Source organism: Misgurnus anguillicaudatus, chromosome 5 (assembly GCF_027580225.2).
Source record: "Misgurnus anguillicaudatus chromosome 5, ASM2758022v2, whole genome shotgun sequence".
In the NCBI taxonomy this organism is placed as follows: Eukaryota; Metazoa; Chordata; class Actinopteri; order Cypriniformes; family Cobitidae; genus Misgurnus; species Misgurnus anguillicaudatus.
Window position 1 is genome coordinate 27,133,893 of NC_073341.2, and position 15,179 is coordinate 27,149,071.

Here is a 15,179-nt window from a genome sequence, read left to right on the forward strand (position 1 = left end):
TAAGGGGGAGGAAGGAGGTGGGCTCTGCCATTCCCACTGCTCGATCGCCCTCTCTGTGTGAAGGTCACACCATGAAAACATCCAGTAGAAGAACGCAGAAGCAAAAGATAGTATATGATATTGTTAGTAGGGCAAACATATTCTGTTTTTCTTATATTGCGCTAAAATACAAGTATAAATATGGAAATGTAATTATTATGGTAATGCAATAATTTAACAAGTTTTACACACACTTTATAAACATAATTTAAGAATTGTAAAGATGCCTTTGCTGCTGTCTCTTGCAGGTGTGTGTGTCACATGTTTGGATAATTTCACTGCAATGAATACAATTGACTATTCTTAAACATCCCGCCTGGGTTTGATAAACAAATAATTATTAATTTACAATGTCTTTCCACTTTTACTCAAAAATGTGCGACTAGTGATGTTAATATGCCTGTGTGTGTCAACATTTAGCTTTAAACGCTCCTATTGGATTTTATTTGTCAAATTGTATAAATATTTTAACAATGTTAATGATTTTACAGCAGTTAATACTTACACTGTTAGACTTAACTGTAATTTCTACAGTTCCTTACCACAAAATACCATAATTTTCTTTTCCAGTTCATTACTGTAATATGCATTGCATTATGGGTATTAACATTTAATTTACAGTGATTTACTGTATCTTTTGAATATGCGGTAGACTGCTGTAAAACAACAGCAGTAGTGCTACTGTATAAAACTGTGTTATAAAAGCATATAAAATGGAAAAATTAAATATATCTATGAAATGAAATACATTTTATTTGTTATGCTTTTAGCAGTGAAGCAAATTTCCAAATGTGAATTGTTTTTCAGCAGTGTAAATAATTTATTGAGAATTTTAGATAGAAACAAGAAAGGGATTATGGATAAATGCTTGACCGTCAGATTTAATTTGACCTCAAGTCGGAAGTGACAGAAGAGGCTACTTGGGGAGTGTAGAGCGTGATTTTTATCAAGTGACTGTGACACTGTGGTAGTGTTATGGATCTATGACATGGGTGACCTGGGTTCAATTCCCCTTCAAGGCAATTTTTTTAAAAACTAGGTTACGTAAGGGTATTATACTGTAAAATGGAACTGCGGTAAAACATCATACTGTAAATTATGGTACTGTACATACATGTAATACTGGGGCAGTTACAGTAACTCACTGGCAACACGTTGCATATATTACCGCACATATTCAATAAAAAGTCAGTAAATAAAAAAAAAAACAGTGCAGCACTCGTATTACTACTTGTAAATCAACATAGGTCACGTTCTTTCTGATCCTATTTTTAAACCCTAGTTAGTGTGTAATGTTGCTACAATAGCATAAATAATACCTGTAAAATGACAAAGCTCAAAGTTCACTGCCAGGCGATATATTTTCTTGTTTATTTCTTGCTTTAATGACGTCAGTAGAACAGTTTTTTGACTAAATTCCGCCCACAGGAATACGTCAGTTGCAAGCTAAGCTAACGGCAAGCTAAGCTAACGGCAAGCTAAGCTAACGGCAAGCTAAGCTGCTATCGAATCACAACATACTAAACAAACTACACAATCAGAACTCGCTAGGTATTTCTGAAGGAGGGACTTAACAGAACAAGGAAGACATCAGCCCGTATTTAGAACAGTGAAAGGAGTGGTATGCAGATAAGTAAATGTGCGAAAATAAAACGTTTTTTTTTTACATGTGAAACATGAGCTCATGTTATATTGCGCACTGTAAACACAATCAAAGCTTAAAAAACACAGAAAGAACGGGACCTTTAATAAACCCTCATATTTATGACAGTAACAATTTTTTCAGTTCCCTCTCAATTTGTTCCTCATCCAGATGTTTAATCTCTCTCAAAATGTTTCCTGACTTTTCCTCTCCTTTCTGCATTTTTTGGTCAGATTGCAGAGACGTACGCATTTCTTCCACGTGAGGCAGTGACCCGTTTTCTGATGAGCTGTGGAGAATGCCAGAAAAGGATGCACATCAACCCGAGCACAGCAGAGTTCAAAGGTCAGCTGTTAATTTTGTCTTTTAACATTACACATGAATATGCCACATTTTAAAAACCATTTCCCTACTGAGTAAATTGGTTGTTTGGGATCATTTAATCATTCATTAACGTTTTGGCAATGCATTCCCCTTTAGCAGTAATTAGCAGATATAACGTCTTCATTAAACGTGGCGCACCATTTTTGATGAAACATTGAGGCAAGACTCAAACTGCACATGTAATTATTATACCCACACTTCCCATAGTAAACATCAGAACCATCACAAATAACGCTAAGGGAAAATGCAGCCAATCCACCAGGACACAACAACATATCAGACTGTCCCATGTGATTGAAGCTGAAGTTCACCTTCAAATAATATCCCATCTGCCTGGAGACATTATGAATCGTCGGTGCTGTTGTTATCATATCATATGTTTAATGACGATACAGCAATAATTTACCAGCATCTCTAACCAACATGCAAGTGGGATTATACAGATTAGGTCATTTTCCCACATCTGAGATATTATTTTCCACATGCTATATAAGTCAGCTTTGCAGGCATGACGTCCGTCTGCCATTAGTCATAGACTGATGTGACTAATTCACACTTATCCAGAGATAAGCTTGATTTCCTTCTATGCACGTGCAGACTGCCGTGTGGGAGAGACATGCTCTCTCTCGACATTCATACAGCATGAATTGAATGATAAACAAACTTTAAATTGAGAATGATCAGATCGGGCCTACAGAGGATTCTGAAATGGGTGGCGAAGGCTGCTCGCCGATGAATTGCGTAGACTGATGATTTATTAAACTGTTCACTCTGTATAACGTCTGGGTACCATGTAGAGTCAGAGGATCTGTGTCCAAACAAAAGCCTGTCTACATTTATTGTGTTTGATTTTAACAAAGACCCGAGGGGATTTTCGACAAGGTCTATTAGAGCTCTGTTTCAATAGCGCCCTCTAGTGAACATATCTTCTTATAGTTATGTAGAATTACCCTATTATTAGGAATTGAATAGGACAGTAATAGCCTTTTGAAGTGTTGATCATAGGCGCATCTTGAAATTTAAAACGGAAGGGGGCAGGCTGGTCTTTTATAGTATCTATACCGAAAACAATGATTTAAACCGCAAACTAAAGATAATTCAAATTAATTTTGTTTACTACAATAAATGCGTATTAATATTGTGATAGCACGGGGTGTGTTTTATTTATTCGACAAGCTATATAACTTTTATGTTGTTGTTCATTGGTAGAGGTAGGATGCTTCAGTTGGTCGGTGTAGTATTTGTCCCGCGTCTCCTGCATCGTGATTGGATGACTATACTGACCAGATTTACAGTTGTTTTACAAAGTAGCTTAAAAAGTAACGTTTAAAATGTATATAAGTACCTAAATAAATATGTAAATATAATACATATAATTATATATTTTTTTTAAATCCTTTTAGCCAATTGGGGACTGGGCCCCGCAAGCTTCACCCATGGTGTTGATATTAATACAAGTATCACTTGAATGAATTTTACAGCTACAAATGTTAATATTTAATTGCAGTTGTCACTTTAAACTACAGTTAAATGCGTGACACTACTTTTTATGCTTTTTAACCACAGAGAACGACCGGCCCACCTCTCTTGTGCCGGACCTCATTGACTACAACATGCCTCTTACTGCCACCTATCTGAAACAGATGAAACTACAGTGCATGACCAACAATGAGCAGGTAGGAGTGACATACTGCTTTGTTGTGTAGTATATTCATATTTTAGGTCTAATTGTTTCCACTCAAGTGTTTTGTGATGCTATACTCTTAACAGAGTCTTATAGATGCTATCAGGTGTTTGAAGAACTTCTATTTTGAAATGGTAGCATGATGCTAAATATGCTTCAGTATCTAGGCAAAGAATTTAATGTAAAAGTCACCCAACTCAAAAATATTGTGACAAGGCCTTATGGAACAACGTGTGGTTGTCAAGGTAAACTCTTATATGGATGGTTGCCTTAGCAACAGTCTATGCGGATACCTGGAATAGCAAGAGTATGTGTCTTTGGGTCACTGTGCTATATAAATGGGATTTTAGTACATACATACTACCCCCATACTTGTGATTAACAGCTGCTTTGAGCGATACATTTACAGTTTTTACAGAGAAATAGGACTGAATTGAATAATAAAGAATTTTATTATCAGATTGGATTGAATTATAAATCTATAAAACAAATATTTGTAATATGCTCATTTAAATAGGTGAATTGTGTAAAATCTCTTGATAGAAATGTAAAATAATTTACATAACTATATTATCAGTGGTGTATAAAGAACATGCAAAATGAACAGTATTGTTTTTATTACCTTAGAATGAGCCATTTTTAACTACATACATAGCGGGTCCCCTTACATGGAAACTGATGTCATGTTTCTATAGTAGCCTTAAATGGACAAACTGTTCTACACAGCATTTCGTGTCCCTACGTTGTCTCAGACGATGACATGTTTGTCCTGTGGCGGCTGCCATATGTGTTTTGAAATTGAGGGGTGAGCTATCGGTTGCATTTCACAATCTCACCACTAGATGCCGCTAAAATTCACACACCACCTTTAATACAACCAGAAATGAAAACTGTCATTATTTACTCACCCTCATGCAGTTTAAACCCCAAATGCCTTTCTTTGGTAATGGGAACCAAAATGTTTACAATGGAAGTGGACGGTGACCTCCTCTTCTCAAGCATCAAAAAGATGTAAAAGCATCAATAAATACCTGCACACGACGTGTACTGTATATTACAAACGTCCTGAAGGCATTTGAATGGAAATATAAATTAACTAAAATATAGCCCATTATTCAAAGAAAGTCTTGACCTGTGCCTCTTCTCTTTGCAGTTCAAGCATGGGGAAAGCCTGATGGTGTGTACATAATTGCAAAATGTTCATTTTGGGTCAACTGTTTCTTTAAGATAGATCAAGATACACCAGCCGTCAATAAGACAAAGAATATCACTGAAAAAATGCACCTACAGCTCAATAAAAAGGTCCAGGATCATTTTAACCACTAACTCTCTTGTTCATCTCTAGAGACATTGTTGCATAAACAGCATTTTAGTGAGAAAAAATTACATGCTAAAATTACATAAAGTAACAGAGCATAAAAGTATAAAAAGTGTATAGGGTATTTTGTAACCATGTAGCTTCCAAACAGCAAAAATATATATTTTTAAATATATTTTAAGTATATTTCAAAATATACAAAAATGGCCAAAAAATATATTTGCTGAATATGTTTACAAAAATATATTTTTTGGCCATATATTTTATATATATTTTAAAAGTAAATACATTTTAAAGCAATAAAAATATATTTAGCCCTTCATATATTTGCATTTAAGGAAATATATTCACGTAGCATTGGAAGAAAAACTCAAAATGTTTTAAAAAGGTTCAAATTAAATATAGCTTCAACTTTAAAAATATACCTTCAATTAAAATGTACTTATTTAGCATATATTTAAAATATATTTAGGCAAAAAAAAATCATATGGGATGTAAAATTAGAAATGTATTTGAATGCCCTTGAAATACATTTTAAATATATGTTGACATATGAAGGTTAAAACTAAATATATTTCCAAATTGAAAAATATATTCAATTGAGCGTAGCATTGTACAAAATGTATTTAGCATATATTTAAAATATATTTTCGGCCAGAGAAATTAATTTTTTTGGCATATGGGACACACTGTATTGTCCTTGTTCCTGCTTCACACTATCATCCATATTGACCTCAAGTTAGTAATCCCACTGAGTTGGAGAAATAGAAAATGTTGAATAAAAGTCGAATGATTATTTTTATAAACAAGTGCATTTGGAAAGACGTTATCATGTAAACACTCCTATAGGCTACCACAGCTGCTGTGGATGGGAGCAGATGTATTTTGGGCCTACAGGTGGGGGCGCTATTGTACTACTTTATATATGTAACACCCTGTGTACTTTGAACTAAAATTTCACTGTGACTGTTTGTCCTTAAGAGGCAGAGCGAGTGAGAAATGACATTGTGTCTATGGATGTCCGCTGGCTGAGATTGGTTTTGCTCATGTCGATGCTTGAATAACATGCAACATCACGTTGTGGAATGTCTTGTATTTTTTCACTTCATCATCCTCATTAATGTCTACTTTTACCTTTTTTACTTGCTTACGTTGTTTTTTTTCTTGCTCCAGTCTCTTTCATTTTCTTTCTCATTTCCTGTATTACTGATGCCCCACTTGGTACCTAATGGAGCCCATGGTGCACACATCAGCCCTCTAAACAAACCTCAGAGGGAGCCCAATTTCTCACGAGGGGAATTCTGTAAATCCCATGTTTACAGCATACAGATGTGTGTGTTTGTGTGTTTCCACATGCATGCCTATTGGTTCACAGCTGAAGTTTATTTTTATCAAGGTCCTTGATTTTTTTACTCAATGGTTTTTCGGTACATTTTAGCACAATGTTACTCGTTTAAAGGTGCAATTTGTAAGATATTTGCAGTAAAATGTTCTAAAACCACTAGGCCAGTGTTATATATTTTGTCCAGCTGATTACTATCAATATCTGTAATGTTTTAAACTACTTGTTAATCGTGAGAAAATTGCCCTTCAAAACATTGACACGGGGCAGTGCAGTCTCCTGTCAATGACATTAATAATGTTACCGCCTTTACTGATGTAAAAAGCACACGACAACAGTGGTCGAGTTCGAAAAAATAAAATGGCGGCCAAGGAAGCGACTGGAGCACAAATTTAGTGGTATATTTTAACTTTTTACACATTTTAATTGCATTTCTAGCGAGAAATTATTATTGTAGTTTTCAAATATGTGATTAGTTATCACAAAGGCGCTCTCTGTTTATATTTCAAACACGCTGCCTTTGAAGTGTGTCCGAAAGCCTTTCTCTGAGCTGCCTTCATGCCTCTGAAGTCATTTCCTCATGAGGCAGCGAGGCAACAAGTCACTGCCTTGAGTTTTCGGACGCAGCCAGTGTCGTGGACAAATGCGGAACTATGCGTTAGCGCCTGTCGGGCTACGTGCTTGCTTATGGACTTATGGATTACTCTTTACCGTCTGCCGCTGGTTGTGTCAGCAAAGACAGCTCCCGTAAGCGTACGGGCCAACCAAACGACCCAAGAAGAGTTTGGAACAAAACGAGAGTAAGAATGAGGATCAATTTGTTGTTGCATTATCTGGATGGAGAGAGCTTCAACACTTAACTAGACAGTGATTCTGATCCTGCTTGTGTTTTACGCAATGGTGAGTTGTTTTGATTCGTAACCCTTCAAAAACATATGCTATTATATCGATCACAAGATTAGTGTGTAGATTGTAATCAGCACGTCTTCCCGCGGACGATATGCACATCAAGAGGTATTGTACAGCAATATAAATCATTTTAAGACACTTCACAATAAGATTTGTACTGTCAATAAATTATGTAAAAAATCATTGTAGATTGTAAGTTGAAAATTTAATTCTGTGCTGTGTTAACCATCAAATTTGGACTAATCCTGTAACATCTATGACTAACAATTTCGTTTTGAACATCACATATAAACTTACATAATGAAATAAACGATGTCATCAAACGCAACATTTATAAGACTTGATTACCTTATCCGTCAACGTGATTTCTCATTCGCGTCTGATTGATGGCATCAGCGGTTACAAATCCCATAATTCCACGCTGCTTCAGAGCGTCATTAAACAATGTCATTTGATGTTATTGTGTTTTGGCGCCATCTAGTGGTAAAAATTCTACATTTCCACCTTTAACATGCAAAGAGGTTATTTACGTATAAAGAAGATAAGCGAAAAAGGAAAATTTAAGCAAAAATACCATTGTATTGTTTCAAAAAAGTTTTTTGTTGTGATATGTCTATAAGTCGGTGCACTATATAGGTTTTAAAGGGACATTCCACTTTTTTTTGAAAATATGATCATTTGAATCTTACCGTTTTGGAGTCCATTCATCTGATCTCCGGGTCTGGCGCTAGTACTTTTGGCATGGCTTGGCATGATCCGTTGGATCTGATTGGACCATTAGCATTTAGCTCAAAAATAGTTCCTAGCCATATCTGCCTAGAAAATCGCAACTTTTAATTTTCCGTTGGTCTTAGTATACAATGTAACTACAGAAGAGTCAAGTTTTAAATAGGAAAAATATTGAAACTCTTTGGTTATTTTTTAGCGCGATGCTAATGGTCTAATCAGATTCAATGGATTGTGCTAAGCTATGCTAAAAGTGCTAGCGCCAGAGATCAGTTGAATGGATTCCAAAATGGTAAGATTTAAATGTTTAACTCTAGGGGAGCTGGAAAATTAGCATATTTTCAAAAAAAGTTGAATGTCCCTTTAAGAGCCAAAAAGTTGACTAAAAATTATAAATGAGCTTGTATAGATAAAAATCAACACAGGAAAAAAATGTAATCAACTTCAGATCATTTGTGACAGTGATTTGATCTGTAAGGTCTCATGGTGTGTTTCTCAAACCAGTTCATGTTAGCAGTGCAGTTCTTAGTAGATCCTGTGAGTGCCTAACATGTTACCGCTGATCTTTGGAGAGGCAATTCTTCAGCTGTGTGTGTCTCCACAAACACACACTTTCATTTCTCACTTTCTCTTGAGCTCCTCTGGATGATTACATTCCTTTAGCCCGCTCTGCTCTTCAGGTTACCATGGTAACCATAAACAGGGATCCAGGGACACATGTACTATAGAGGCCGCATGTGATTTTCGTGTGTGTGGGAGGGGGACAAAGACTCCTTTTGGTCTTGTGATGAAAAAAAGTGATGTATTGTTGATATAATAAAGATGGAGTTGTGTGCGGCTTATATGGCTACAGTAAAACGGCTAGATATTGTTGTTGATATTGCACAACGTACAGTAAGTAGGCCTAAATCCTTTTGGGTTAATAAGGTTCACCCAAACTTTCTTTTTATACACAAAACTGTTCACTAGGTGTTTTAAATCACGCCCGTCTTTTGATTTAAAGGACATAAAGGATTAATTTAAACATCAGGTCATGTGTGCTTTAAAGCACATAAGGGGGATGGTTTTAGTGATATGAGGGGCTTATTTGTGACAAACTGAGGAAGTGGCACACATGTACATGTGGTTGGGGGTGGATGTTTGTCTATAACACACTGGCCCACATGCCATTATGAGGGTTTGGGTTTGATCTGAACAGATGGGCGGCATAGGCAGAGCAGTGCATTATGGGTGTTTTCCTGGAATGTTTTAGGGAGGGGCTGAGATGTGAAATTGGGGCTATGCTGAATGATAAAGGAAGTGGCGATGCTAAATGTAACCCTCGCCAGAAGCTCTTAAACATCATGGTGAACTTTCCCGCAGCTTCATCGCCATGACAACGGCAGAGGCAGAGAGGTGTGTTCACGCCTATAGTGCAGGTGACAGCGAGGGTCACGATGGGATTCGCTATGCCCTTAGCCTGCTAAACTTGTACTTGCTCTCGCACAGATGCATACAGACATACACCTACAATGTTTGTTTTTCAATCTTATAATTCTTTTTCAAATCCCGTTTGAATACTGAAAATACTCATGTTTATTAAACGTTTTTTTTTCTTCTTGGAAAAGTATAGGACTTTAGGTTTGACTTTTTTGGTACATTTGTTCAACTGTGTACTCTGTATAGATGTATATAATGACTTGTACAAATGTTATGAATATAGAACTGTAAAAATATTAGGGGCGGAGCTTGCCACATAATTCAGTGGGTGCATCCATATGTTATATATAATATTAAAACATGCATTTCAAATACAACCACAATTATTTTCCTTCTTACCCTGTGTGTGAAAACCCAGCTACTGTTTTCTACCTAAAATCATCCTACACAATGTAAAGAACATTGTGTAAAAAATATAATTTTGATATCTTTAATATTGACTAAGTAAAGCCATGCCAAAGATTAAATAAAATCATGCTCTTGCTATTCTCATAATTAGATTGAGACTTCTTCCTGGATTTCACAGACAGGGTCACATATGCATGCAGTGACTCTGCAACTCCAGCCAGTGCTTGATGCCATAAGGAACAATACATCTTTTCCTTATAAGCGTTTATGTTCTTCATATGCTTCATATGTTTAACATCATCTGGGCTTCGGCTCCAACAGGGTTAAAAATAGCCTCCCTCATAGTCACTCATTATTTAAGAGTCTCCACCCTCTTTCGTTTTCCATCCCTCTCCTTCCATCCTTCACCCGGGTATGTGGAGTTTCCTCAGTAAGGAATACAACGTGGTACATGATGTTGCAACGTACTAATGGACTGAAGCAAAAAGAGAACAGGTTGGCAAGACGTTAGATTGTTTATCTCTCATATATCATCTCGTATATCATCGTATATCGAACTAAATGGGAAGCGCAATGTTTATTTTGACTCTGGTTGGGCTGTGTGGGGATGGTTTAGTGGAGACATTGGAGGGAGAGTCTACTGATATCTAGGCAATAGTGGAGTGGATGGGATTCATTTTGTCCACCGAGTATCCTGAGCTCTCTGACTTCCTCCTCCCCACCCCCCTCTCCCTCTCACATACAGGATGAGAGTTCAGTAAGCAGTGAGGATTTGGACATGGCTGAGCCCGCGTGGGTCTCTACTGAGCGTGCTCCAGCCGCAGAGCCCAACAGTCCGGCCGCCCCGTACTCAGAAAGGATGCCAACACCTCCACAGGCCAGCATTAAAGAAGAGGAAGGTATGATTTCTCTCTCTCACACACACACATACATACATACATACACTCCCTCACATTGTGTACTGTATACTGTAACTGTATATATTTCTTAAAAACAACAGCCTTGCACCAATGTTTGTCAGGGTTTATGTGTGTGGACTTTATGTTGCGGAGAGTCTGGTAAGTGTTTTGTAATGCTGATGCTTAAGAGGTGCGTAAAGGCCCATTATAGCTCTTCCTACAGCACTCCAGCATCTCTCACTCTCTTCCATTATGTTGTGGACAGATGCCGGTTAAATGGATGTCTGGGGTCTGCTGAGACAGCCTTATTTTTTTCTGTTTGGCTGCATCTTCAATGTGAAGTTTTGCAGCATAGCCTATGTGGATCTCGATTCTATATAATCTGCATCCTTAGCTATTTTAAATGTTCTTGTTCATGCAATCAATAACAGACTTACAAGTTATAATCTATTGATAAACATCACAATCGATAAAGAATGGTTGCCCAGGGTTTTATATTGGTTTCTTATGAATGTAAACAACTGCAGGGTTTCATGGTCGTTGACTTCCTTGTTGGTTCCTTTTTGAATTCAGCACGCAAGATCTCACACTCTGTGTTGTCTCTCATTCAGCTAAGTGCAGGGGGCTGGGGTGGCGTACGAGGGGTGTGAGGATGGGGCAGGGGGAGGGGATGCGAGGATGCTTTTAAAATGGCTGCTGGGACAGTCGAGGTTCTTGTGGGTGGTAGAGAGAGAGGAAGCAGCTTGGGTCGCTTCTTTGTAGGCTAATCCCGTGTAATCTTGCTCAGAGGGGACTGCGGGGAATGACTAGGCCACACACGCACAGACGCGTGTCCCCTCACCCCTGCACGTGGAGAGAGAGAGAGAGTGACGATGCACATGCTCAGTGCACTTTACCCTTGATGGACGGCTGTAGAAACCCCTTTGAAATTTAAACGAATGGGGCAATGATAGTATTTTTTAGGAATGACAGTAAAGTTGTGATTCTCGTTTAATTACATACACTGTGACTAGGGCAGTACCCTTTTTAAAAAGTACACATTTGAACCTAAAGGTACATATTTGTACCTCAACCGAACATTATATTGGTAACAAATGTATACCTATATGTATGTTGATCAGTGGCGTAGCAAGTGAGTCCCGAGCCCATATGCAAAAAAATTTACGGGCCCCCTTAAGCCAAAGACCCCCCACCAACCTTGCCCGTTGGCACTGTTAACTGTGACGCGCAGGTCTATTAACAACATATACTTTTATAAGGTAGTCACATATTTTTACTTTACGTTTTTACTTTAAAGGGTAGATTTAAATAAAGAAAAACAAAATGTTTTGGTTAGTTTTTGACTCGTGACTAACTTCTCCGCCTTCTCTTTTCTCTTTGAGGCCCCACTTTTATGTTTATATCTGTCCATCCTTAACGTTTATGTAGATGGCCGCTAAAGTAACCTCTCACACTGTGTTTTCTTATATTTTTTGGCGCTGTGATGCGTCATGTAAAAAAATGATGGCGTAGTAGTCTACGGCAGCCGTAAAGTGCAAAAAAATGTATAAACGCAAACAAGAAATTAGACATTACGGAGAAATAAGAAATCACTACACATGATATGCATACAAAAATATATTTATTGCTGCCACAAATAAAAATGACATTGAAAAAAATAGGGCAGGCCCCCTATTGGCCCGGGCCCATTTGCACGTGCATACCCTGCATGCCCAGACGCTACGCCACTGACGTTGATGGTATATATTAAGACCTTTTTTGGGCCGGTGGGTGGTTCTTTACAGTACCGCCCCAATGGCAGCATTTTTTCCCATTTATTGTGACAGTGTACCATACACATACAGTGTTGCACAGTGACACTATTGATGTCTTTTACACAAATTATATCTGCGTGACTGTGTTGTACTACCTGGTGTGGTTTTATGGGATTTTTATGATTCAGTTCAGATCTTGTAATACAGTATAATGAGGTGCTTTGGTGTTTTGTACCTGATATAAACACACCCATGCTTTTGATTTATGGCAGTCCAAGGTGCTGTTTACATACAGGATGATGATGATTATTTAACCCACCCATCATACAGCATAGAGGAAACCTCCTGTTTGTTGTTCGGATCGCATTATATTGTTTCTTTAGGCCAATCCCACTTTAGAGCATTTTTGAGAGTTTCTTTAAAGGTGCAGTGTGTAAATTTTAGTACATCTATTGGTGAGGTTGCAAATTGCAACCAACATTTTAGTCCACCGTTCACCGAAATGCATAGAGAAGCTACGGTAGCTGCCACCGGACAACCATGTCATCGTTGGAGACAACTTGGTAAAAAAAGTTTGTCCGTTAAGGGCTTCTGTAGAAACAAAATGGTGACTTCCATGTAAGGGGACCCCTGTGTATGTAGATAAAAACGTCTCATTCTAAGGTAATAAAAACATAACACTTCATTATGAAAAGTCTTTATACACCACTGATAATATAGTTATGTATTTTATATTGCATTTCTATCAAGAGATCCTTATAAAGGTTACACACTGCACCTTTAAATGTTAGTTTGGGTATCACTGCAAAAGTAATAGGCTATATCAAGACTTGTTATTTAGAGAATATATATATATATATATTTTTTAATAAGGATAAACCTTTCTATAAACCTTTAGTTTTATGCTTAAAACAGGAACAGTCTGCGCACAGTTTAGTTTCACTAAAAAACAAGATAATAGCACTGATTATGAAAATAATTTTACAATTAAAAAATATAAACCATATGCATCTGAATATGTGACACACTTTGTGGAAACCGAGCTAAAGTCATTTTTTGATGATTTTTGATGTATACCTTAAAGGGACACTCCACTTTTTTTTATAAATATGCTCATTTTCCAGCCCCCTAGAGTTAAACATTTGATTTGTACCGTTTTGGAATCCATTCAGCTGATCTCTGATCTGGCATAGCACTTTTAGCATAGCTTAGCACAATCCATAGAATCTGATTAGTCCATTAGCATCGCGCCTAAAAAAATAACCAAAGAGTTTTGATATTTTTCCCATTTAAAACTTAACTCTTCTGTGTACTTAGTCAGACAGAAAATTAAAAGTCACTTTTTTTATTCAGATATGGCTAGGTAGGAACTATACTCTTATTCTGGCGCAATAACCAAGGACTTTGCTGCCGTAACATGGTAACAATGATATTACGCACTGCCCGAAAATAGTCCCCTGCCATTGAAAGTTATAAGGGACTACTTTCGGCTGCTGCATTGCGCCTCCTGCAGCCATACGGCAGCAAAGTCTTTGATTATTACGCCAGAATGAAAGTATAGTTCTAGCCATATCTGCCTAGAAAATCACAACTTTTAATTTCCGTCGGTCTTAGTACACGATGTAACTACAGAAGAGTCAAGTTTTAAATCGGAAAAAATATAGAAACTCTTTGGTTATTTTTTTAAGGCGCAATGTTAATGGTCTAATCAGATTCAATGGATTATGCTAAGCTATGCTAAAAGTTCTAGCACCAGACTCGGAGATCAGCTGAATGGATTCCAAAACAGTAAGAATCAAATGTTTAACTTCAAATATTGACGACATGGGGTGAGACTGGGTTGGTCTGATCATCTCAAAGTGGCTCTGCGGGGTCCATTCATGTGCCCAATTTATTTGTCTTTGTTTTTCAATTGAAATAATAAAAATGGATCTTTTTCATCTGATCTTTCCCCCTTCCCCCTCTAAGCATGCTTCCATCCACTCTGTCAGAGCCCACACCCATCTCATTCCCCTTCATCCCAGCTCTCTCTTCATCTCTGCCTCCATCCACTGGTTTGACAGTTGGCCCAAATGTTGCGCCTGTGCTCACACACACCGCTTCATAATTACAAACAGCCTAAAAGTGGAACAGCCTCCACCCCTTTCCATATTAGACACACACTGACGCACATACACATTTACACCCCACATCCACACGTGCATTTAAAGTGCTAAGTGACTTTATGAACAGACTCTCTCTCTCTCTCTCTCTCTCTCTCTCTCTCTCTCTCTCCTCTTAGATGACTCCTCTTCAGAGAATGGCAGCACAGCTAACGGCCTTCCTGCAGTGACTCCACCTGGTGCTGCTGCTATGGCGACAGGAGGAGTTCCTGCATCTGAGGGGGCGGTTCCATACGGGGAGGTGAACGGTAACGGTGCCGCAGCACCGCTGGACTTCAGCAACACTTTATCATCCTCTTCTTCACAGGAGGGACAGCAGCCCGTCAACCTGACTGACAGACTGTTGCCAGGGGTGACGCTCGGATCCTACCAACCTGACCTCAACAGAAAATTCCCTGTCAAAACCGAGTATGGCAACAAGGTAGATCACATTATTAAAATAAGTGTATTAAAGGTAGTTAGGGTAATGGTACTTAAATTCTATAAATTCAGA

General features: G+C 37.8%; 1 protein-coding gene across 2 annotated transcripts in view; it reads left to right on the plus strand.

Moving 5' to 3' along the window:
• nol4la (nucleolar protein 4-like a) overlaps positions 1 to 15,179 on the plus strand; it is a 42,272-nt gene that overhangs the window by 19,641 nt on the left and 7,452 nt on the right. The window contains exons 3-6 of one of the 2 annotated variants that reach the window (XM_073867872.1): positions 1,915 to 2,026; positions 3,632 to 3,741; positions 10,617 to 10,770; positions 14,806 to 15,107. In XM_073867872.1, the coding sequence (XP_073723973.1) occupies positions 1,915 to 2,026; positions 3,632 to 3,741; positions 10,617 to 10,770; positions 14,806 to 15,107 (678 nt within the window). Of the gene's footprint in view, positions 1 to 1,914; positions 2,027 to 3,631; positions 3,742 to 10,209; positions 10,367 to 10,616; positions 10,771 to 14,805; positions 15,108 to 15,179 lie in introns of those variants that run through there. The other variant, XM_073867873.1, reaches the window with a different exon arrangement.